We start from the raw sequence: 26,524 nt of genomic DNA on the forward strand, positions 1-26,524 counted from the left end.
AAATGGGAATTGAAGCTGTATTTACAGAAAAACGCATAATTCGAAGGAAAAAACATTTTGATAAAAGCGGTAGTGATGAGGTAAAGCAATCAGCAGAAGAATCTTTTAGAGTTGAGTACTTTGTTTTTATAATTGATCAAACTCTATCTTCTCTGAGGGGTCGATTTGAACAATTCAAACAATATGATGATATATTTGGATTTTTGTTTAATTTGAAAAGGTTAAGGGATGCAACTTTATCAAGTTTGTTGAATTATTGTATGAATCTTGAGAAATATCTTGAACATGATGGGCGTTTGGACATCAGTAAAGATGATTTATGTTCGGAGTTACAAATCTTGAAGATTTATTTACCAAATGAAGCAACAAGAGCAATTGAAGTGCTGCAATATTTGAAGACTCACAATATTTATTACCCAAATGCTTATATTTCTTACAAAATTTTGTTAACCATACCGGTTACAGTTGCATCGACGGAAAGAAGTTTCTCAAAATTGAAGTTAATCAAGACCTATCTTCGATCAACTATGTCACAAGAAAGATTAAACGGGTTGGTTATGTTATCAATAGAAAAAGAAATGGTTGGGCAGCTAAATTATTCAGATTTGATTGATGTTTTTGCCTCTAAAATGGCAAGACAAATAGTATTCAACTAATTGTTTGAAACATTGTTGGTTTTGATGGTTTATAATATAAATCGTTTCTATAATATATTTAGTTGTTGTTTTAATGTTAGTTTTTTAAGTTAGTAATAGATCGCATAATATACCGTTGGATTTTATATTTAAATTGCTTTCGCTAGGAGCCTACTTTACACGCTTCGCCTCAGGGCCCATAAATCACAGGACCGGCTCTGATTCTTGCCGGTGTTCATGTTTGCCGCAACAGACATATCTTACCGTTTATGATGATAATTAATTTTTTTTATTGTGATTTTATAAAGTTAATAAGAGATTGTGCCGTTTTTGTGTGTTGTTTATATTCGGCATCACTCTGCAGCATGGTCCTGTTCTTGTGGGTTCTTCGCTCTTTAGATTAGAGTTCCTTCGTGAATTGTTTTAAGTGGAAATTACACTATTCCATACTTTAAAAATTCACAATTCTAAAATCATATGAGTAGTTTAACATTTCAAAAATCAGGCCTGTGTTTGGTTCTTATTCTTTCCTCATTAAAATGAAAAATATGATCGTTATCCATCACATCAAGCCACCAAATTTGAATTTCTATCTCTTGTATGGGGTCCGTAACGGCTATAATTTTCATTCTCATTCTCCCAAAAATAAGAAACAAACGGGGGCCAGATACTTTATTTTAATTAATATTTTTTTAAAATAAATATTTTACTAAATATATTATATACTCCAATAATCAAAACCCTAATTAAATTTCCACATTCTCTCTCTCTACATTTCTCTGTCGTGTCTCTCTCTCTCTTCCCCGACAGAAAACGAAGACGCCGAAGTAGAGGCGCCTATATCGTCGGTCGATAGTGAGTTGCCCATCGCCTGTATCGCAGGTCGAAAGGTACTTTGCGACTATAACTACTTCGTCCTTGCATCGATTTTGCCATGGTGGCGATGCTATGGTGGTAGAGGCATTTCACGCAGTGAAGGGGATGACGGTTGTTGGCGATGGTGGTAGATCTAATGGGGATGGTGGAACTGGGGGTGGAAGTGAGTTTTGTGGTGGTGTTTGTATTGTGCAGGTGTGGTGCCGTGGGTTGTGGAAGAGGTGGTGGTGCGTGGTTGCGATGATGTGTAGGGACGGTGGTTGGGCATGCTGTTGTGTAAGGGTACGGTGGTATTGGCGGCATGGTGGTTGCTCTAGCAGTGTGCGGTGCTGCTGACTGTCTGTTTTGAGATGGTGGGTTGATCTATGGTGGCAGATTTGATGGTTTGGTGGTGTTTTGGTGGTGGTTAGCGGTGGTTGTGGTAGTGGGTGGGGGCGATGGTGAGATGTTGGTGGCTGTGATCTATTGAGGTGGATATGTTGATTCGTTTGACGGTGGTGTTGTTGACGAGTGGTGGCGGTGGCGGTTCTGCCTTGGTGGTGGCGGTTCTGCCTTGATGGTGGCGGTGGTCATCGCAAATGTTAATGGTGGTCACATATTATTTGATTGAATGTGACCAACGAAATAGTTAATCTGTGACTAATAAGCAATATGTGACCAATGAAAATAAAATTGTGATCAAGAAATATTGTGTGATCTAAAAAATTAATAATTTGTGATTGTCTTTTAAGTTGTGACCTATAATATTTGTGATCTGTGACTTATAAAATTTTGATTTGTGACCCATAAAATTTTTGATTTGTGATCGAGAAATAAGTTGTGACCAATAATTTGATAAGTTGTGACTAAAAATTAATCGTGACTCGTAAATTTTTTTATTTGTAACCGATGAACGAGTTGTGACCTACAAAATTTTTGAATTGTGATCATAAAAGAATTTGTGACAAAATTTCTTATTCGTGACCAAAAAATAATAAGTGACTAATTAAATTGTTAATTTGCGACCAAATTAGTTATGACCGATAACAATTTTAATTTCGTGACCTATAAAATTTTTGATTCGTGATCGAAAATAATGTGACCTATAAAATTTGTGTTTGTGACTTATAATTTATTGAGTTGTGATCGAAAAATTAATCTGTGACCTATAAATTTTGATTCGTGATCGAAAAATAATATGTAACCTATAAAATTTGTGTTTGTGACTTATAATTTATTGAGTTGTGATCGAAAAATTAATCTATGACCTATAAAATTTTTGATTCGTGATCGAAAAATAATATGTGACCTATAAAATTTTTAATTTGTGATCGAAAAATAAGTTGTGACCAATAATATGATAAGTCGTGACTGAAAATTAATCCGTGACTAATTATTTTTGGATTTGTGACCAATAAACAAACTGTGACTTACAAAATTTTTGAAATGTGATCGTAAAAAAATTTGTGACATAAAATTTTTAATTTATGACCAAAAAATAATAAGTAACTAATTATATTGTTAATTTGTGACAAATTGTATGGATCTGTGAGCTAAATATATTTAATTAATAAAATAATTAATTAACTAATTAAATTATAAATAATTTTTAATAAAAATCTGATTTTAGAAATTTGAAACTTGTTTTCTTGTTTTTGAAATGTGCCATAATTAATTTCTTAGTTATGAAATTTTCCCTTGTTTTAAATGTTAAGTCTGGTGTGAATGTGTAAATTTATTATTATTATTGTTGTTGAGTCCAAATAAAAGTACCTCACATTCTTGGCCCCTTTAAAGCTATTGGGCTGGGTTTATTGAAATGGTATTGATCCAATTACTAAGAGAAGTGTGTTCTCTTGAAATGCGATTTCTACCTTCTTTAAAGATATGATCGGCCATACATCTGGTCATCACCGCTGATCAATGACTTTTTGACTTACCTGATTAAAACGTTTTGGACGCCTCATTTTCTCTTCGAGAGAGATTTATTCTGAGTGCATTCTAGGGTTTCTCTTTTTCTCTCAAACAACCGATATTTTCTGAGTGAAAATTACTTCTGTAAATTTGAGTGATTTTGATACTACACTTGATGTATAATTGTGATACTGCTTCATGCGAGTTTGTGGTGGTGTTGTGATAGTTGTGTGTGAGGCGAGATAAAAAACAGTTGAGAAACTTTGTGTTTCTTTGTACATTTGTAACGTTCTTGGTTCTTTTTCTAGTGGATCTAGAGCTAAATCTATTTTGTAGATGCTCAACGTGGTGAATAGGCCGTAAGGCTAAACATTCGGGCCTTTGTGGCAAAAAAATTCTTCGTGTTCAATTTCTATTTTTCTGCAAATTTAATTTTTCAGTGAATTTTGCGATAATCGGTATTCGTTTAACCTCTTGAGAATTTACAAGTGATATCAGAGCATCTTCTCTGGAGGATCTGGATATGTTTTTAAAAACCCTAAGTTTTTTGTTTAAACTTGTTACATTTACAAATTTTTTGAGGTTTGAAGTTTTTTTTTTTTTTAAAACACATTTTATTTCTCTGAAAATTTGATGATAAAAATTTTAATACCTTAAAATCTTGTATACTCTTTTGGGTTGATCTGCGAGATCTCTTGATATTTATCGAGTTCTTTTTCTGACTTGTTCTTAACGCTGTGTAATTTGCTGTTTGGGCTGAGTTATTTGGTGAGTCAAAATTTTTAGACTTACTCCGAGTCCCTGGTGAGCTGAGTCAACTCGTTCTGATTTCTTGACTTACTCTGAGTCCTTGGTGAGCTGAGTCAACACGTTCTGATTCTTACTGAGTTCCCACTGAGTCAGTCAGCTGTCTGTGCTTATACTAAATTCTTGCATTGTCTCTGGTATACTCTGTACCCTCTTCTTATTATTGTTAATTACTCGTGTCAATATTTGAAACTGGTTATTAAGGTAAGTCACCCTCCAGTGCTTTCCTTTGTCCAAGGTCTCATTTGGCCTTCTAAACTCTTTAAGTGATAGATATAGGGAGATAAGAAATGCCTTGGAATATGGGAGGCAAGATAGTTGACATAATAATCTCTTCCTTAAGAAATAGGAAACTTGAATTGAAAGTTGAGTGAAAATTTCAAATATGGTGAAGGATTACACACAAAAGAAAAACATAATCAAAATAAGAAGAATGCTATGTGTAACTTCAACTCCCATAAAAGAGGTAAACCCCAAAATTCAAAACTCAGAGATAAAAACAGAAACCAAGTAAAATCCAAAAATCAAATTAGAAAATGTTACTATTGTGGTAAAACAGGATACCTGATCAAAGACTATTTTAAGAAGTTATCTGATACAAAAGAAAAACAGAATTTTAATGGTTCTGCAGCTGTTGTCTGCAAAGGAGAACCAGATATACAAGGGGTTGTCCTTGTTAATACCATCAATAGGAACCCAAATGAGTGGGTTTTAGATTCTGGGTGCACTTTTCACATGTGTTCCATTAAAGATTGGTTTTCTGATTTTGTTGACTTGAATGGGGGGCAAGTGTAGATGGGAAATGACATGAGTCGTCAGATAAAAGGGTTAGGAAAGATGAATCTCTTGATGGAAAATAATTTTGTACTCAAACTAGAGGTATGTACCTGAACTAAAAAGAAATCTAATTGCTCTGGGAGAGTTAGATGAAAACTATGACATAAGAATCCATAAAAACTCTATCAAGCTGATATCTGATGATTTTTCTAGAAAAGTATGAACTTTTTTATTAAAACAAAAATCTGATACCTTCCAAAATTTTAAACAATGGAAAACTATGATTGAAAATCAAACTGATAAGAAGATCAAGGCACTAAGGACTGACAATGGCCTTGAATTTTGTAATTAGGAATTTGATTCTTTTTGTAAAGAATCTGGAATATTAAGGTATAGAACTGTGACATACACTCCTCAACAGAATGGGGTAACTGAAAGAATGAATAGGACCGTTTTAGAAAAGGTGAGATGTATGTTACACAGTTCAGGGCTTCCAAAATTCTTTGGGGAGAAGCCCTAAAAATTGCAACATTTTTGGTAAATAGAAGTCCTTCTAGTGCCATTGACTTCCAAATCCTTGAAACACTATGGTCAAATACTTCACCAGATTATAGTAGACTTAAAGTTTTTGGTTTTGCTACACACTCTCATCAAAATGAAGGTAAACTTGAACCAAGATCTCAAAAATGTGTTTTTTTGGGATATGGGGAAGAAACTAAAGGGTACAAGCTTTGGCTTAAAAGCTAAAAGGATTTTAAAGTGATCATTAGTAGAAATGTTGTTTTCAATGAGAATGAGTTTCCCTGCAAAATACGATTTGAAACTGAACCTACTGGATCTATACCTGTGAAAGAATTTGTTCTTGAAAATCTAGAAGATAATACTAATGATCAAAATGATTTTATTGAGGTGGAGACCTCCCAGTCTGATATTAATCAGGATCTAAGTGAACCTGAAACTGAGACTGAATTTAATAATTCATCTCTAACTAATTACCGGCTAACAAGAGATAGAGACAGAAAAAATAGGATTCCATCCACTAGATATAATAATGATGAATTTGTTACCCTATTTTCTGTTCTAAATTCTCTAAATTCAGAACCTGCCACCTTTGAAGAAGCTATAACATGTACTGATTCTAAGTTATGGAAAGATGCTATGAATGAAGAAATAGACTCCTTAATAAAAAATAAGACTTGGATCCTAGTCAACAAACCTAAAAATCAAAAGGTTGTTGACTGTAAGTGGATTTTTAAGATAAAAGAAGGAGATCCTATTACTGAAAGTAAAAGATACAAAGCGAGACTTGTTGCAAAGGGGCTTACTCGAAAGGAATGAATAGATTATAATGAAATTTTTTCTCCTGTTACTAAATACACTTCTATGAGAATTCTTCTTGCCTTAACTACTCATTTTAACTGGGAGCTTGATATGTTGGATGTAAAAACAACCTTCTTAAATGGAGACCTTGAGAGACTATTTAAATGAGTCGACCAAAAGGTTATGAGGTAAAATCAATTGCGGAAAAGGTATGTTTGTTAAAGAAATCCCTCTATGGCCTAAAACAAGCCCCCAGAAAATGGTATAAAAAGTTTTAACTCTTATGTTCTGACTTTAGGTTTCATTAGAAGCAGTTATGATTCTTATTTCTTTTTCAAAGGGTCAAGTGGACCTGAATCTATTTATCTACTTTTATATGTAGATGATATGTTACTTGCATGCCTTAACAGATCTGAAATTGATGTTATTAAAGCAAAGTTAAAATCTAAATTTGCAATGAAAGACTTAGGGCAACCTAAGAGAATTCTTGGAATGGAAATAGAAATGATTGCACACTAATCCTAAGACAATCTACTTATGTGCATAAGATACTTGAAAGGTTCTCCATGCTTCGCAAACCTGTTTCTTTACCACTTTCCAACCATTTTAAATTGTCTACTGAACAATCACCAAAGACTGATGAAGAATTTAAAAGAATGGAAAGAATTCCTTAGCACTGTAGGATCTGTTACGTATCTCATGGTATATACTAGACCAAATGTAGCTCATGGTATAAGATCAACTTCATCTTATGTTTTCACTTTGTGTGATACAACCATTAGTTGGAAATTACAATTGTAAAAGCTAGTGGTTTTATCATTAACATAGGCAGAATATATAGCTGCCTGTGATGTTGTTAAAGAAAGTCTTTGGTTGAGAGGTCTTCTGAATGAAATTGGCTTTATAAATAGCTTTGTCAAAATTTATACTGATAATCAAAGTGCCATCTATCTTAGCAAAAATCCAATGTATCATGATCACACAAAACATGTTGATGTTAAATTCCATTTTGTTAGAAATATGGTTGAACAAGGTCTAATTAAGTTAGAGAAAAATTCAACTGAATATAATCCTTCTGATTTGGGAACTAAGGTTCTACCCTTAAACAAGTTTAAAAACTGTTTGAATATTCTAAACATTGTTTGAAGGGTATCATGTTTAGAAGATTTTAACTGAAATTATTTTTTGGGTACTAATTTCTGTTTTTGTTTTTTATAGGAGAATAAGAGCAAATGAAACAAGTAGTAATCTAGCCACTAGAAATTACCAAGAAGTGTTCAGCAAGGTGGAAATTGTTGAGCCCAAATATCGCATTCTTGGCACCTTTAAAGCTATTGGGCCGGATTTATTGAAATGGTGTTGATCCAATTACTAAGAGAAGCGTGTTCTCTTGAAATGCGATTTCTGCCTTCTTTGAAGATATGATCTAGCCATACATCTGGCCATCTCCTCACCGTTGATCAATGACTTTTTGACTTACCTGATTAAAACGTTTTGGACGTCTCATTTTCTCTTCGAGAGAGATCTATTCTGAGTGTATTCTAGGGTTTCTCTTTTTCTCTCAAACCACAGATATTTTCTAAGTGAAAATTACTTCTGTAAATCTGAGTGATTTTGATACTACACTTGATGTATAATTGTGATACTACTTCATGCGAGTTTGTGGTGGTGTTGTGATAGTTGTGTGTGAGGCGAGATCAAAAACAGTGAAGAAACTTTGTGTTTCTTTGTACTTTTGTAACGTTCTTGGTTCTTTTTCCAGTGGATCTAGAGCTAAATCTACTTTGTAGATGCTCAATGTGGTGAGTAGGCCATAAGGATGAACATCCAGGCCTTTGTGGCAAAAAAATCCTTCGTGTTCAATTTCTATTTTTCTACAAATTTAATTTTTCAGTGAATCTTGCGATAATCGGAGAACTTACAATTATTATTATTATTATTGTTGTAGTTGTTGTTGTTGTTGTTGTTGGAGGTTCTTTATTCTTTCTTCCTGCGCTATTTATGTATGGTGTGAAATTGATGTTCTTAAAGCATCATTCAATAGGGAGTTCCTTTTCTTGCCGATTCTACGACCTTAAAGCCTTAGTTTGTGTACAGCGCTGTTTGCTTTCTTCCTCTCTTTCCTATTTCTTTTTCGACGCTACTGAATGACAGAGTGAATTATTCTCTATTTCTAGTGCATAGTTCTTTCTCAATTGTTCTTTATTTTTCTTTTTATTGAAGTGAAAATTAGAACAAAAAATGTAGCGTGCTCATTTTCTGAATGCAGTTTTAATTTGTTTTCTTTCAATTTGTATTTTCTTGGCTGTATTGTTACATGGTTTTAATAGGCATATAACATCGATATCCCTTAAATGCATTGATGTTCTTTGAAGTATCATTCAGTAGGGAGTTTCTTTTCCCATCGGTTCTTCGGACTTTCATCTTCAGTTTGTGGAAATTGTAATAATCTTATGGTCCCTTTCAAGCCTGTTTCTGTTTGTATTATTCAATTTTATGAACTTACTGTTGTTATTCTCAGATGAATTCAATGATATTTGCGTAGATCTCCACGAAAATAAATTAATTGGTCAAAACCCAGGTAAGGTATTTCTTCTTCGTTCCGATCCTTTTGTGATAATAATTTTAATTTTCATTGATTTCAAGTCTACTGTCCTGATAAGTTTTTATGCATTTTGATGATTGCTTGAATTTATTTGTCAGGTAACATGCACTATGGAATCACAACCTCCTCAATCTCATACCTAAATTCTAACTTATAATTTTCATTGCACTATGTCTAAGAAACTTCTGTTTTAGCTATTTGGGATTATCTTCCCTTCTAACAGGAACTTGAAGACCAACCAGTAATTTTTAAAATCTCTGTAAGACCTCATTTTTCATATCAGCAGTTCCAAATCTTCTAAACTAAAAGAGGTGGAATATTATTTCTTTCTTAATTTTATTTGTTTTTTAATCTAGTATTAAGTTGTGTTAGAAAATAGGCGCGAGATATATGACAAAATATGAAGTCGCAATCACAAAACAAGAATATAAGAAATTGACAGAAAAGAAGAATCCACCTAATATGGATACATGTCAAATCTTAACAATAGTCCTATAGTTGGAAATAGCATCTCAAAACACGTGGAAAGAAAATCAATCCGCCAATATCCAATGAAATTTAAGTCAAACTTCAACAAGTTGCTTTGCGCATTTATTCTGCTTGGAGTTCTAATCATTCTGCGGTTGTGTGATTATGACTTTTCCATGGACCTAAGCCCGATTGTGTTGGTAACTGATGGGATAAAAATGGAAAATAATGATGGGACAAAGAAACAATGGATCTGTGGAAGCTAGATGTATTTTTTATTATAATGAAAAGAACGAATTTTACAGCAACTGGAATGATAATGGACAGCCTTTCCAGAGGGCCGAATCTCTCCTAAATGGCACTTACATTAATCAGGTCATACCTCTCCTCCTTTCTCCCCTACTATTTATAAGTGTGCCAAAACAGATTCCTAACAGAATTAGTTACTACCCCCACTCCCTCCCTTTCTCTTGATTCTTCTAGAATAAGTGTGCGTGATTGGGGGCCTATCAATCACCCTCCCCAATTTAGCCACCTTGTCTTCAAGGTGGAAGGTGGGAAATTGTTGGTTAATTAGGCTGTACGATTCCCAGGTGACTTCCATTGGAGTCAGTCATTTCCATTTTATCAGTACTTCCATATCCTCAGCATCACTTGTTGGAATAGTTCGGGCACCCAATACTACTTCTGGCTCTACCGTTAGTTCCCAGTCCGCACCAAGGTTAAATGGTAGTTGAGTGGTCAGATGATGCTCCCCAACAACTTTTCGTAACTGTGAAACATGAAAGACTGGATGAATTGCGATCCCTGGTGGCAGTTTTAGTTTATAGGCAATTGTCCCAACTTTAGCCACAATTTGAAAAGGTCCATAGTAGCTAGGCATTAGCTTCTCATTGATTCGGTGTGCCAGGGTTTTACGTCGATACGGCCTCATCTTCAAATCGACTAAATCACTTGTAGAGAATTCTACCAACCGTCAGTGCTTATCAGCCATGTTTTTCATTTGCTGTTGAGCTCTTTGTAATTGGATCTTGAGTTCCTCCAGGACCTATCACGTTCTACTAATTTCTGATCCAAGGAAGAAACAATGGTGGTGCCCTTCTCAAACGGCAACAGAGTTGGGGGTTCTCTCCCATATAGTATGCGAAAAGGTGTCAATTGTGCGGATATATATAATGAGGTATTATATGAGAGTTCTGCCCAAGCCAGAAAACGGTGCCATTCCTTTGGTCTGAATGTAGCAAAATAGCACAGATATGTTTCGACACTCCGATTCACCACTTCCATCTGGCCATCGGTTTGGGGATGATAGGTCGAACTGTGCTTTAATTTTGTCCCCTGCAAACGAAACATTTTGCTCCAGAATTTGCTTAGAAATACTGTCTCCGTTAGATACTATGGAGCGTGGCATCCCATGCAAACGAACTATTTCCTTGATAAAGATTGAAGCGACTGAGGGTGCAGTGAATGGATGTTTAAATCCAATGAAATGAGCATACTTACTTAGTCGATCCACCACTACCAGAATGGAATCAAACCTCTCCGACTTAGGCATACCTTCTATTAAGTCCATAGATATGTCTTCTCAAACCCATTCTGGAATATGTAGAGGTTGTAATAGGCCGGCTGGAGTCAACGTTGAGTATTTGCACTGTTGGCAAACTTTACAAGCAGCCACGTACTCTCGAATGTCCTTCTTCATGCCAACCCAGTAAAATGTGCCAACCACTCTCTTGTAGGTTTTAAGAAATCCACCATGCTCTCCAACTTTGCTATCATGTCCTTCCTGTAGAGCCAGTCAGACCAAAGGAGAGTCCTTCGGTATGGTGATCCTATCCTTGTATTATAGGACTCCTTGCACAATTGTATAGCCTGGGTAAGACAACGGATTATCCTTAATGGCATTACTCATTATTCTCATGTGCTGATCATCCATCTGTGCTCTAATTACTTCATCTTAAATGCAAGACACTTGGAATGCTGAGAGCCATAATTGTTGCTGTTCCCCATTTTCTGGACAATGCATCTGCTGCCCTGTTCTCTAGCCTAGGTTTATATTCGATGTCAAAGTCAAATCCCAGCAATTTTGTCAACCATTTCTGATACTCCTCATTGATCACTTGCTGTTCGAGGAGAAATTTGAGGCTCTTTTGATCTGTTCTCACCACAAATCACCTTCTCAGAAGGTAATGACTCCATTTTTGTACTGCCAAAGTTATTGCCATGAGCTCCCTTTCATAAACAGATTTTGCCTAAGTCTTGGGTGGAAGGATCTGGCTGAAATAGGCTAGAGCTCTTTGATTCTGCATTAAAACGACACCTAAACCAATACCAGAAGCATCAGTTTCAATAACAAAAGGTTGTGAAAAATCTGGAAGGGCTAATATCGGAGTTGTTGTCATGGCCTCTTTAAGTTTATTGAATGCGACTTCAACTGTGTCATTCCATCCAAAGCTATCCTTTTTCAATAGTTGAGTAAGGGGCCACGCCATTTTCCCTTACCCATCCACAAATCGTCTGTAATAACCTGTTAACCCTAGAAATCCCCTCAGCTCCTTCAGATTTTTGGATATGGGCCAATCACTCATGGCCGCAATTTTGGACTGGTTAGCAGCAACTCCTAATACTGAGATAATATGCCCGAGGTACTCAATTTTCCTCTGCCCAAAAGAACATTTCTTCTTGTTGGCTAAAAGCTTGTGGTTTACCAGGATCTGCAATACACTCCACAAGTGGTCCTTGTGTTCCTCTTCCGTTTGACTATAAACCAATATATCGTCAAGGAACACCAAAACACATTTCCTGAGCATCTCTCTAAAAATATCATTCATTAAGGACTGAAAGGTGGCCAGTGCGTTAGTCAAGCCGAAGGGCATGACCAGAAATTCATAACGCCCTTCATAAGTTTGGAAAGCAGTCTTTGGCAAGTCTTCTGCCCTAACCCGGATATGGTGGTAACCTGATCAGAGGTCGATTTTTGAGAATATCTTAGCTCCATGTAGCTCATCCAGTAATTCATCGATGATAGGGATTGGGAATTTGTCAGGCACAGTTACTTTGTTTAGAGCTCGGTAATCTACACAAAAATGCCAACTACCATCCTTCTTCTTTACTAAGAGTACCGAGCTTGAGAAAGGGCTAGTGCTGTGCTGAATGATACCGACTACTAACATCTCTTGCACTAGTGGGGATATCGATAAGGTCGGATACTTACTGGCTCAGCCCCATACTTTAACACCACTGCATGGTCCTGTCTTCATTTGGGAGGCAACTGTGTGATATCCTTAGAGACTACCTTATATTCCTCTAGCACTTCTTCAACAATTGCCGGTGGCCGTTGCAAAGGTGGATTGTGGGATAACGTGATGTTCCCTAATTCTAATAACAGTCCCTCGCCTTGTTCCTTGAAAGCCTTCCATATGGATTTCAATGATACTGGAATTTTGCTAAGGCTCGGGTCCCCTTGTAAATTAACAGTCACCCCTTCCTCGGCAAAGGACATTGTGAGATTATTCCAGTTGACTTGCATCTTCCCTAATTTTCATAGCCACTGCATTCCGAGTACGACATCGGAACTCCCCAAATCTAAAGGCAGGAAGTCCTCCACCATTTCCAGGCCCGGCAGCTTCAACCTTACATGCCTGCACACGCATTCTCCTTTTACGGTCAAACTTGTGCCCATTATTACACCATATCCAGTCGTACCCGACAATGGAAGTCCTTCTTCCTGCACTAGCCCAGCTGAGATGAAATTATGAAAAGCTCCACTATCCACTAGTACCACCACCTTCCTATGACCAATCCATCCCTGCAGCTTCATCGTTCCAGGTGCCGTGAGCCCAACCACCGAATTAATGGAGAGTTCGACCGGTTGACCCATCGAACCTCCCTCGGATTTGACCGCTACCAAGTCGTCAATCGCGACTCCGCCTCCTGTCAATTCTTCCGACACCGACTGCACCGTGTCTTCCAACTCCAGAATCACCAGTACTTGCAACTCCTTACTCTTACATTTATGGCCAATAGTAAACTTTTCGTCACAACGATAGCATAAGCCTCTTTCTTTCTTTGTTTGAAGCTCTGCGTCCGTGAGTCTTCTGAAGGGTGTGGAAGATTTGGATTACGGGTTGGGGCGATTTGTGGTCAGATATAAGGGTATTGTGGTTCGGGCTTGGGTGATCTGGGTTTGTGGGGGATTTGGGCTATTATATGGGATACTTTTGGGTTTAATTGGGCCTAAATTGGTATGGGTAGTTTGGCTAATAGTATTTCGGTACTCCACCATTTGGGATAACTCCATCATTTGCTCCAAGCCCATCGGTCTGAGTAAATATACTTCTGCCCTGATTTCTGGCACCAACCCATTAAGGAAAATTGATTCCAGCATCTCTTCAGAGACGTCTTTCAACGGCGTGGCCAATTTTTCAAACCTCCAACAATAATTTTTTACCGTTTCCTCTTGTCGGATAGAGAGAAATTGAGTGCACAAGGATCCTCCCTGTGTAGACCGAAATTGGCGAAGGAGTTGTGCTTTCAGATCCTCCCAATTTGCTGGTGGCCTTCGTTTCTCTTCCCATTTATACCATGCGAGGGCCTCACCGTCAAAACATACAGTAGCTGCCTCAACTTTATCTTCTTCACTTATTCGATTGAGGCTAAGATACCTCTCCACACAAAATATTCACCCATCTGGATCATCACCCTAAAAAATGGGCATCTCCAACCGTCGGACTTGTGGTTCCGACCTCCAATTATTGCTTGACCCCACACTATTCTGACTTCACTCTAATTTGGACTGTGTTAACCCAGATTCCTATTGTGTCACCGGTGAGTTTTCCATGGCTGGGCCCTTATCCTTTCGTTCTCTCTCCTGATTTTCCCAAGTACGCAGCAGAAGATCTAACTTGGAATGCATCGACTTAAACTCCGATCGTAGGATTTCGCGACCGGTCTGCATCTCCTGGTGATTGCTTTCAACCTTTTGTTCCAATTCCCCCATTCTGTCTGCAAGAGTCATGGTTCTATTTGGGTTGATTTAGGGTGCTCTGATACCAATATTGATGGGATAAAAATGGAAAATAATAATGGGACAAAGAAACAATGGATTTGTGGAAGCTAGATGTATTTTTTATAATAATGAAAAGAACGAATTACAGCAACTGGAATGATAATGGACAGCCTTTCGAGAGGGTCGAATCTCTCCTAAATGGCACTTACATTAATCAGGTCATACCTCTCCTCCTTTCTCCGCTACTATTTATAAGTGTGCCAAAACAGATTCCTAATAGAATTAGTTACTACCCCAACTCCCTTCCTTTCTCTTGATTCTTCTAGAATAAGTGTGCGTGATGGGGGGCCTATCAGTAACTTCACAATGGTTCCTACAAAATTAGTAATTTTAACTTATTATTTTTATTGCATATGTCTAATAAACTTATGTTTCACTATTTGAGATTATCTTCCCTCCTAGCAGGAAATTGAAAAGCAAATGATAACTTCTTTTAAATATCTGTAAGTTGTAGGTTCTCCCCCCTCATCTCTTTGAAACGGTCAATTATTGAAATGTATTTTCACAATCAAGCTGGCTCAACTTATGACAAACTCTTAGAGTGGGGATTTTACCATCTGAAGAAATTATGTAATAGTTTGAGACCCCTAGGTCATATTTCTAAGATGATATATGCTAGATAAGTCCTTGAGATGGCTTGGCACATGTGTTTAATGGAGTCGTCCAAGCTTCCTACGAGGCTTAGGAGCATAAGGGTTTACAAGTTTTGTGGTTTTGGGTTTATTTTATAGTGGGTGTACACCGTTGTGGGTCAGGTGGTTTAAGAGGCTCTTAAGAGAGGTAAGCAATTTGAATTTGAATTCGCTGCTTACTTCCTGTAAATGTTATGCCCCAGTACCAATCAACTTTAAATATAAACACTTTTAATAAAATTCAATTCAATTAAATAATAGAATCCGTAGATTCAAATATCAATAATTTGTTAATTATAAGGAGTTGTAAATGAACATGTGGATGTTTTGTTGAGACTCACTGGGCAGATTCCACATGGATAACTATCTAAGTGTCGTTGATTAATTCCTAATATTCGATAGTGAAATTGATCATTCGACTTGAGATCATTATATTGTCTTATATGAAGACATTTATGCTTTGGTGACGTTAGATGTTGCTCTACCAAAGGTCGCTAATACAACATCGTTAGGATTTATCACTATTAGATAGTAAAAGATCACAATCTGCATTTTCATTCAATTACGTTGATAATGAAATTCCTAGATAATAAGAGATTATGATCTCTTTTTCGACTTACACTGACTTAATAGTGGATAGAAGATATGATCGATATCGAGATTGACACTCCATATCTTGTAATTCATAGGATTATATTGACGAAGAGATTATAGTTTCATGGCAAACGAACAATTTTGGTATTGTCACACCACGTATTGTCCTGACATATTGGTAGATGTCAATTTGGGACAATGGATGTGAATTGACGATAAATTAAAAGTGAGTATTTATAATTTATGGATTTTGATTAGATTCACGTCGTTAAGTATCGTGATTGAGAACCTAATGGGTTATGTATAAAAGAATAATGAGACTTACCCATAATTAATTGACAAGTGTTCGACAACAAATTAATTGAGCTGCTTGTTAATATGCCATAATTAATTAATTCATGTACCAAAATTAATTAATTTGATTAATTAAATGTTGGAACGGGTTAAGTTTAAGAGACGGGCCAAGCCATTTGGATTTATATTAATTGGCTATTAGGGTTTAAAAATTTAGTAGAGAATACAATTATATTCTTTTTAATACAAGAAAAGAAAACACTAATTCTCTCAATCTTGTTAACTGTGTGGAGATCCATTGGAAGTCGGACAATATAACAGTTGTGGATTGCATATTAGAATTATTATTCAAGGAATTCATCAAATGTATAATTTTTTATCACCCTTTCTCCATATTAAGTAACTTTTTAAATTCCGTGGTGCATATTATGTAAATTCCCAACGCTTTCTACATTGCAGTAGGTTTTGCAAAGCACGTTTTAAAGTTACATATATTTCGAGGTTGAGGTGATTTCGGCCATGTGATGGTGACTGAATCTCTAGATAGATAGGCCTGACTTGTGTGGATTAGTTGTATTGGGTGGGACTCGTGTGGTAGGTCCAAAATATTGCCTTGTTTGGATAGACTGGAAACTCTTTGGCTCAAGCAAGGTCATATTTCTTTGCTCATTCATTGTAACTATAACTTGATCGTGGATTTTTAAATTTTTGGCAGATAGTCCCAAAAAAAAAAAAAACAAAGCATCCCCGATAGAGAATAGGCAAGAGTTTGTGAACTTTGTTGATGTGCTGCCTCTAACATGTGCTCTCCTGACTTCTCCCACTCTCTTCCAACCTAACTTCTAATATTCTCCCTTTTACTCTCAGTTTGGGGCTCGTTCCTTGATGACATGGCTAGCCATCTATTGAGCGGCTACAACTTTTGATGCTGATGCTTTTTGAGCTATTTCAATGAAACTTTCACGTCCATTAAGCCCTATCAAGTACTTTGTGATCTCTACGGCCTTCCAGCGTTAAAGAGTTTTTCATCATATGCTCTTCAAGGTGTATTTGATGCTCGAACAAACTTTTTCCATACGCATTTTTTGGGAAGTTACGTAAAAGAAGACCTAAACTAACATCCGGCTTTGGAGGAATTGCCAATGTTAGAGGCACGGACCTACTAATGCTCAATTCGACCCAGAGTTGTTGGTTGTAATTCAACAAATTTCAACTGGTGTCTTTTTTTTTTTTAAAGGCGAATTCTTGATTGATTTCTTTCCCACGAAAGTGGTATTATTAAAAGTACAGATACATAAATAGATTTTCCAATACTTTTTTGAAAAGAGTTGATAAAAACAAAGGCATGGGATTTGATTTGGTGGGATCTTTAGCTATGTAAAAAAAACTTAGTATCCATTGACAGGGGTGGAGGTCAGTTTCTAGAAAAACTTCGCTTTGGGGAATGGATTTCGCCAATTCTATATTGATGTTCCCAAAATATGAGACCCGAACTCTACCTTGTTGCATCAACCTTATCAGCTTCCCAAACATTCAATTGCAAGGTCGGGCATCCTAGGTCTGGGGTGGTTTGACCGGGGTTTAAGGCCCTTCAGCTCTAAGTTTCCCAACGACTTATGAGAGCACTAATTCTAGTTAAACCACAATCCTTACCCTATTTGACTCCTTCTTCAACTCAAACAATGGTTGAATACTTGAAATGAAACACAAACTCCTTGTCCTACGAGGATAAAGATCACACATGATTAAGTCCCTCTATGACTCTATCATTAACACCTATAAATGCATAACCCGGACTCATTCTTGAGGTACGTTTTTCATTATTTTTTAGTTTATAACCTCACGCACTAAATTCCCTATCTGACTTAAGCATCGAAGGGGCGACGAGCACACACCTCGTTGCCTTTGTTTCAGATATTCAAAGACCGTTCGTGTTCACTTGAGTTCGCCTAAGTTTGGAGTTTGATCATCAAGTTTGAGATCTTTCAGGTACTATTTTTTTTGGTAACATCATATACTAAGTAGTATAGAAGCTACGAAGACCAAAGGGGACCTTACCCTCCCCTATTTTCAAATTCGAGTGGGTTGTAGGTTTATGAAATTCTTCTTTCGCCATCCTATAAGAAGCATGATTATGCCGAGTTTGATCTTCCTGGAACAAGCTTACTTGTGGTGTTCTCAAGGTTAATTTAAAAAATAGTTGAAACATAATGAACACGAAATAAAGTTACTAGTGTAATTTCAATGTTATATAAGAAAGTTACTGATTTTTCTCGGGTTATCACTCCAATGCGATCCAGAGTGAAATGATAGAAATAAATAGTAGGACTGGGAAAATTCAGAAACCAAGTTTTGGTCCTATTCAAACAACTTAATCAAGCATGCAAGAAAAGTTGGCTTAATAGGGTTTGGTATCCAAGCCTATTCATGAAAAGTGGTTTAATGACTTTTGTTCTTTGCAGAGGCCATAGCTCGATCCGCACCTCCTATTGAACCAGTTGTTGAGACCTCAAAAGCTGCTTAACCTCCAAAACAAAAGAAAACTTATTCCTTGTCCCATATCATTAAGGTACGTGGTTGCGTTGACTATTCTTACTTCATAGACTTTTTCCTTGTGGAATCTTTTCCTGTAGGTGCTTCTTTTGGGATGCCTCCAGTATATTGATTATGTTTAATATTTTCAAAAAATGTTCACAACAAACTTCAATATCTACATAAAAAATTGACCATCAAATCGTTGGATGAGAATACACACACTATTATTTTCGCGGAGTGAATCACGCTGCTATGTTTCGATGTGCTAGATAACGTTTGTTCATTCTTTAGGGACAAATGCTGGACTAGTAAACATCTCGAAGATTGAATATTATGTATGGTCTACGATGAAATACTCGAGGATTATACTTTCACTACGAGCCCAATTAAAATAATCTATAGAAAAAATAATATAGTCTAACTAATAAACAAATTTTAATTATTGTCAAATTTAATGCTCCTATTTAGTTAGCATTTTTTTCTCATTAAAATGAAAAATATGACCGTTATTCATCACATCAAATTATCAAATTTAAATTTTTATATGTTATATAAAACTCATAACGACTATATTTTTTATTCTCATTAACAAAAATGATAAACAAAGGGGCATAACAAATTTTAGTTATATTTTCATTTCGAGTCTTGAGATTGCCATATGGTCAGCGACAAAATAAAAACACTGAGAAAGGACAGTCGACGGTCCAATCAACCACATATGTCGGTGCACGAAAGGCACATGCGGGCCACTGTAACAATAATATCTTACGTAAATTATTTAAAATGTGACACCTTAGCTAATTTCCAACAATTTCAAATTAATATTGGGATTTAATTGTAAAGCTAGCTTCCTAAGAGAATCCGATAAAAATTATTTTCATAAATTCGGTCAAAAAATTGAAAATTATACTCTTAATTTGCAAGTTATCTATAATAATAATATAAAAGGCTTAATATATTTAAACTTAAAAAGATTAACATTAGTAACTAACTAATTAGAAAACTACTTAATCTAAGTTAATAAAATAGGATTAGCATCTAATTTCCATCTTTATTTTTGAGCTGCATGTCCCCTTTCTTCTCTGCCATTTTTCTTCGATGCACCTGCATTATTAATTCCAAAAAATTAAAACAAAATTGTTTATACCTCAACAATTTTTTTCTTCTTCCTGTTTTTAACCAGAGACACGTACAATAAGGGCGTGTTTGGCAGTGCCTTTCTTTCTTCTTCTTACTAAGTCAATTTACTTTAAGAAACAATTTTTAATTTTTCAAAAGCCATAAACAAACAAAATCAGTATGCCTAATGCAATTAAAGCCCTTATAATCCGTCCAAAAAGGTTTCAGACAAAAACAAATTTTCACAACTGAGAGAACTTCAAGATCAAAACAAGTAGAAGCAAAACCCACTTACTTTTCTCATTACAATCCGGTGGATCTTCGAACAGAGACAGTGAAAGCTGTTTATGAGCAACACCAATATCAAACAGAATTACCCCTGACTTCGGATCACCAACGACAATATCCTTAACCGGAAGCCACAGAAAGAGCTCTTCCTGCGAGAAGCCCTCGACTCCGGTGAGACTACCATATGTTAAATTTGCCCGAACAACACTGTCATAAAACGCCATCGTATCAAACTTGGTCATACATGGACCATCCAGAAACACTTCAAGCAGCCCAGATTCAGACAGTGTGTAGGATTTGACCTCCTTCGGGAGGAGGCCGGCCGGCAAGCCTCTGGACTGGAGGAGGTCATGAATGGAGGAGGAGTGAGAAAGTGTTGGAGAGAGAAAGAGTACGAGGAAGGAGAAGAGTAAGAGATTTTGAATGAACTCCATTAATGAGAATGTGTGTGAAGAAAAAATAAATTGGGTTCTGGGGTTTTAATGTTAAGTTAAAGAACTATCGAGGGAGTTTGGAAAGTAGAAAGACTATTTAGCATGAGAGTTGATTAATTTTACTAATTTGCCCTTGTATTTGGAGAAATTTCTATCCATTCGAGCCATAGGATCGCCCCTAGAAGCATTCAAATTTATGTTAAATTATCACGTTACCTCCGCATATCCAGCTTTATAAAATCATATCTTTTTTTTTTTTTTCTAAATTAGTGGATATTATAAATTTAAATCAAGACAATTTTATTTCATACGATAATGTTTGTAGATTTGATAAATTGTATAACGTTAATACAAAGGTTGAATTTCGATTCACTCTTTAAAAGTTGGAGACTGATTTGCTATTCGAACAATAATTGAGAACTAACATACTATCAACTTGTAATTCTCTTTAGCAAAAATAAAATAAAATAAAAAGATGTGTTCTCGTATTAATATAATTTTTATGAAATAATAAATTATTTAAATATTTATAGATAATTCATAATCTATTTAAAGATGGAATAAAACTGGACGTCCACACTGATATTGGGGGGTCGCCAAATAGGCGCCTGGACGTCCAGTACGTCTCTTAAAGATATACTCATATTTTGTATTAGTTTGTTAAACGAAAGCCAATTAGAATTGATCAAAATAAAGGGTTTGAACTTTGAACAATTCATTTTCTCCCCAAAAAAAAAAAAAAAAAAAACTCTAAAAATCAATTATTGATTTTAAAAAATGAAGTGACATAAGTATGATGTGTTAAAATCAAGAAGGGTATTTCAGTCAAATCGAATTTCCTAGAACAAAGTGTAACTGCTGGAGTTAAAAAAGTCAAATCAGGCACGAGAATTTGGACCAACAGGAAAAGTGCAACAGCCAACAGCTCAGGTACAATAATCATGGACACTATGAGGGCATAAATGTCATTTCGTGATTGTTTGTACTCGAGCAAGATTTTATTCCACAACTTTATTGACTCTAAGGGGCAGCGCTGCAATTAGTTAAAAACCTGATGGCATAAAAAAGGAAGATAAATCATTTGAGTATCTCAAGGGAAATATAGCCTTCTTTTCTTTCATTTATCCATCAGCTAAATTTAAGGAGAAAATTGCTGAAATTAGAATTTGTTAGAGAGGGGGCATGGAAGTTTGGTAATTATCACTAATGCCACTCAAGATTGGAAAGTAAAAGAAAATGTTGGGAAAAATTTCACTATTGGTCCCAACTTATTTGTCAAATAGTAACTTAGTTTTAAACCTATTCAAAATAAAAAGTTTTTCGATCTTTAATTATAGTTTCACAGCCAGTACTAAATTTCCGAATCTCTTTAGGTCATTAAGTGTCCCTCACACATACTTAACTTCATGAAGCTGAATTTTATTTTTGATTTGGGTCGATGCTTTAAAATTTAAGTGAACCATACTTTGATAAGGACAAAGGGAAAACTTAGCATCAACTTGGAAATTATTTATACTTGATTTAGCTTATAAGTATACATACCTAATGATGAATAAGTAGATAATGCTTGTGAATTTACTAAAATATGTGGTTGAAAATAAAATTTGTTCATTTCCAAATGATTAATAAATATTGTCAAACGGAGGCTTAAAAAGATTGTTATCATGGGTCGATTATGTTACTAAAATAAATATAAGGACTAATGTACTCCTATTGAAAGATAGGGGATCAACTTATCATTAAGATTATAGGAAAGGGACCAATTCTGCATTTTCCTATAAATTCTGTAATGGGTAAAAATAGGAACCCCTGTAGTGGGCTACAATTGGCGGGACCAGAGCCTCATGGTGTGACATATGTGGACCTAACTGGAACCGGTTATTGGTTTCCCCATTTGAAAGAATCCAAGCTTAATTTAAAAATGTTGAAACCCAATTTTGAGGACTCTCACCGTTTATCAAACTTAAACTTAATTTAGAGTTTATTTGGGAGATATTTTTTAAAATTATTTCTTTTAAGGGTAATTTGAATTAAATATTTATGGATCCCATATATATATTTTTTAATTTTTTAATAATATATTTTTCTGAAAGATTATTTTTCATTTGAAATGAATAGGTGAAGGGCAAGTTTGGACAAGTTCATTTCAAATTTTCTTTTATAGGTGAAGGGCAAGTTTGGACAAGTTCATTTCAAATGAAAAATAATCTTTCAGAAAAATATATTATTAAAAAATTAAAAAAAAAATCCAGTTTTGCTTGAAATATGGATTTGACTCTTGGGTAAGTGCAAGTGTACAAGCAGCCTTTCACCCTGTACTCTTGGAGGCATAACCTGCGATTTACCTCCCTCACGATGCTCTAGAGTAGGAGTGGTGGGGGACCCTTAAGGTTAGGGTTTAACTTTTAACTCAGTCTAATTTAATGTATTAAAGCAATTGACAGTCATAAGTTGGCCCACGCATGATTGAATTTTCCGCGTGACAAATGATACATCTTGGCCCTCCGTCAAATAATAATGATAATAATATTAGTTGTATGATTACCTTTTCAATTTCAATTTTTAAAAGTAGAAGTTTCTTATTTGACAAATATTTGAAAAATACACCGACAAATAAAATTTACAACATAAGAAAACTGAAGAAACAAGAGAAAAATACTTCGTAGTCAATAAAGATTTGTTTATAACGGCAAAATAATAATAATAATAATAAATAAATAAAATTCAAGTATTACGCCTACTTTATTTTTTTTTAATTTCTCCTAAACATCACTAGGTGCTAGTGACTAGTATAAAAAGTAAGGGTTGCCCGCTCGATGTGCAGAAAGGCTCCCCTAAACAGGGGCAGGGTGACAAATAATATTATAAAAGATGAAAGGTAAAAGGTAAAAGTAACTCAGATAAATATTATCATAATTATTAATCAACAATCATTACTTTGTGCTGTCAACATTCTTAAGCTTCCAAAAATCATGAAAATGTGCACATAATCCAGCCTGCATGTTCATTTAATAATTCATTAAATTATGATATTGTCCATGAAAATGATCCATACATCTTCAGCTTGTGTTTCAATGAAGGGTCAGGTAGTCAAGTTATTTGTGTATGTCTGATCTGATCATTTAACAGCTCTTTCTAAGAGACGGGAATGTAATTCGATCATGATTTTCTCTTGCACTGTCCCTTCCAACGGGTTTCGATGGTAAAATTCTTTATTGGCCCATAAACTTACCTAGAAAAGTTTACGACCTCAATTTGATTGTTCTTTCTTCCTAAACATTTGAATAATGAATTGTCTTCTTATGATTCATCATAAATCGTGTGAAAGAACTTTCAAGGAGCAAGCGATCCTTGCCCGAAATACAACTGCGACTACTTAAAGCACTACAGGTTGCAAACATCAATGTTGGATACAGACTTCGTCTATGGACATGCTTGTCTGGATAGGACATATGCGTCACAAACAAAGCATTTCTATAATATTTCGCTGATTGCGTTGAGAAGTGCATTTCATCACCTGTCAAAAATAGGTTTGAATATCCTATGCAGCTAAGCCACTTGTCAATCTTCAATTGAAACTTCCAATGTCATAAATAATAGATTTATTTCTTCGTGTAAAGATAATAACACAGTTTTGAAAAAAAAATTAGACCAATGTTCCAATGAACGAGCACGTCACAATACCAGTCTAGACAAAATGTTGATATTGGTGAAGTGGTCGTATGCAAATAGGTTCAAAGTCTTGTATGATTGCATTTTTAGTCATTTTAATTTAAAAAAAAAGGGGGTAGAAATTTATGAGATTGATTGTTTATGATAATGGTCCATACTGGTGAGGTTGTAGCATGCACATTGGTTAGCAATCCTATGCACACTCCACATACATCACTATGAAGGTCCCTAAAAATAATGTGAAGGACTGTTGGAGTTTAGAAATTAAGCATCCATTTGGTTTGGATAAAATCAAAATTTTAGTAGATTTTGATAAAAAGTTTGTGAAATATGTGTTTGCTTGTGGATTCAGTGAAATATTTGGTAGAAATGAGTTTCGAACGAATAAAAATGATAATTTCATGGATTTTTATGGTTGAACTTCGACGTATTATTACAAATTAAAGTTGAACGATGATGCAGAAATAAAACAGGGCGATGAATTGTTTGAAGTTGGGGAAAGGCGAGGTGATTGTAGATTAGCAGAACATTCCTTAGCTAGATTTGCCCTTTCACATTTTCAAAATGATGTCTGGTGAGATAGACATTATTGCAATCAAACCATTCATTAACGACGCATCAATAAAAAGATCAAAGATGGAGCGTCGGACGAGAAACATTGTAAAGTTGTGGCACAATGATGTTGACTAGATAAATGTTTTAACTTAGCTGACTTGTTGACCATTCAAAAGCCGGTTGATTAAGTTGTATGAAAAGGGGTTTTGGATGAATGCATTTTGTCTCTTATGGAATGAAAGCTCGAGATGTTGCCAAATGTCAATCCCACGAAACGTTGAATTGGTTAACCTTCAGGTGACTTCCATATATTTCAGATTCTTAGGGTTGAACATCTTCGATTTCTTTGATTTTTCAGTCTCTAGCTCTTGAATTTTTCGCTCCTTTCTCTTTCTAAAATCTAAAAGTTTTTCGATTTTTGATACTCTCTCAATGTAATGCATTTTTTGAGTGATCTGTATATTGAGAAGTGCTGTGATGCTCTTGAGTGAATTATCATAATGGTTGAAAGATTGATTTATTGTGATCTTGAGTGATTATTATCTGAGTGCCCAGATCTGTATGTGGACACTTTGGTTCCTTCATCATACAGCGTTTCCTTCCGATGATGAAAACTCAAAGAATTTATGTTTTCATTACATCAGGGCAAAATTTTATTTAAGTTTATTTTATAGTTCATGTCATTTTTTCAATTTTTCTGCCATAACAAATATAAAATAAGAAATTGAAGTGACCAAATTTATTGGTAACAAGTTTTGAGTTGTTGGACATACAGAAAGTGCAAGCTGGATGAAAATTTCAAAAGATATAAACAAAACAATTACTGTAGATTATGAAAATATGAAACATTTTGAAGAGTCGGAGACAAATCTTAGACTATTGGAATTATGCATCATTGTTTGTTATTGGCTAAATTATATGATTTACTTAATGTATTTTTTTTAAAGGAAAGTGGCACTATTTGTCTTTTCCTCATTTTGACATCGTGTAAAAAAAAGTGAGGTTGCCCTCTTCTTTAAATACTAGTCTGCGTCTCGTGTGTTGCACGAATTTTGTATTTATTAACGTAAAATTTATCGATTGTACAAAAAGTATTTGAAAATAAGAAATGTTTGTTAGATTCTCATCTTTTGGTCAACTGAATATTTTATGTCACGATAATTTATTTTTATTCTTATAAATAAGTATAATGAATATTGTGATTGTATATATGTCGACGATAATTTATTTTTAATTATTTATTGTATTTTTTTGTTTAATGTAGATGAAAATATTTTTTTATCTGATATTGCAAATAAGTTGTAAATTGAATTTTGCAAAATGCTTTTCTTTAGCAATTTCGATTCGAGAGGCTATACTCGTAGTTCAAAAATAACACATGCAGCTGTAAATTGAAAGAGAATATCCACATACACAAACATTTAAATAACAAACTCAAGTTCGCACGTAAAATAACTTGAAATAACACTTATTGGATGGTCAACTCCCTTGTTGATGTAAGAATTAGAACCCTAATGACAGGCCTATTCTTCGGACGATAAAACAGTCACTCCAAGGTTGGTAGGGCAAAAGAATTTGAAAAATAAATTTAAATAAATTTTATTCGAAAGAGAAAAGAATTAAAAAGAAATTTAAATAAATTGATAAAAAAACCAATTATTTATAAAGCAAAATTTTCAATTTTAATTAAATAATATTTATATATTCTTCATTTAATTTTCATAACTTTATTTTATTTTTTACTTCTAAATAATTTTAAACGAATTTTTTTACTTATATAAGTAATTTTTACATATATTAGAAATATTTTTTGTTAATATGTTTATTTTTAATTTTTTTATTTTAATAAAAGTGATTTTTGAAAAATTAAGTTTTATTTGGAAGAGAAAAGAATTAAAAAGAAAAAAAATAATTAATTTTTTTTAAGAAAAAAACGCATTTGTTAACACATA

At 34.8% G+C, this 26,524-nt stretch overlaps 1 protein-coding gene across 1 annotated transcript; it reads right to left on the reverse strand.

Annotated features, from left to right (window-relative positions):
- Positions 1 to 19,435: 19,435 nt before the first annotated feature.
- On the reverse strand, positions 19,436 to 20,405 carry LOC111402515. Its single transcript, XM_023030882.1, has 2 exons — positions 19,919 to 20,405; positions 19,436 to 19,608 (listed from the first exon to the last, which is right to left on the reverse strand). The coding sequence occupies exons 1-2, from the start codon at positions 20,343 to 20,345 to the stop codon at positions 19,556 to 19,558; spliced, it is 480 nt and encodes a 159-aa protein (XP_022886650.1). The 5' UTR covers positions 20,346 to 20,405; the 3' UTR covers positions 19,436 to 19,555.
- Positions 20,406 to 26,524: the final 6,119 nt, after the last annotated feature.

The sequence above is a fragment of the Olea europaea genome, chromosome 10 (genome assembly GCF_002742605.1).
Source record: "Olea europaea var. sylvestris chromosome 10, O_europaea_v1, whole genome shotgun sequence".
Taxonomy (NCBI): Eukaryota; Viridiplantae; Streptophyta; class Magnoliopsida; order Lamiales; family Oleaceae; genus Olea; species Olea europaea.

Coding starts and splice junctions, on each gene's coding strand:
- LOC111402515 (XM_023030882.1), bottom strand. CDS start 20,345: ATGGAGTTCATTCAAAATCTCTTACTCTTCTCCTTCCTCGTACTCTTT. Junction 19,609..19,918: donor ACCGGATTGTAATGAGAAAA/GTAAGTGGGTTT, acceptor TTAATAATGCAG/GTGCATCGAAGAAAAATGGC.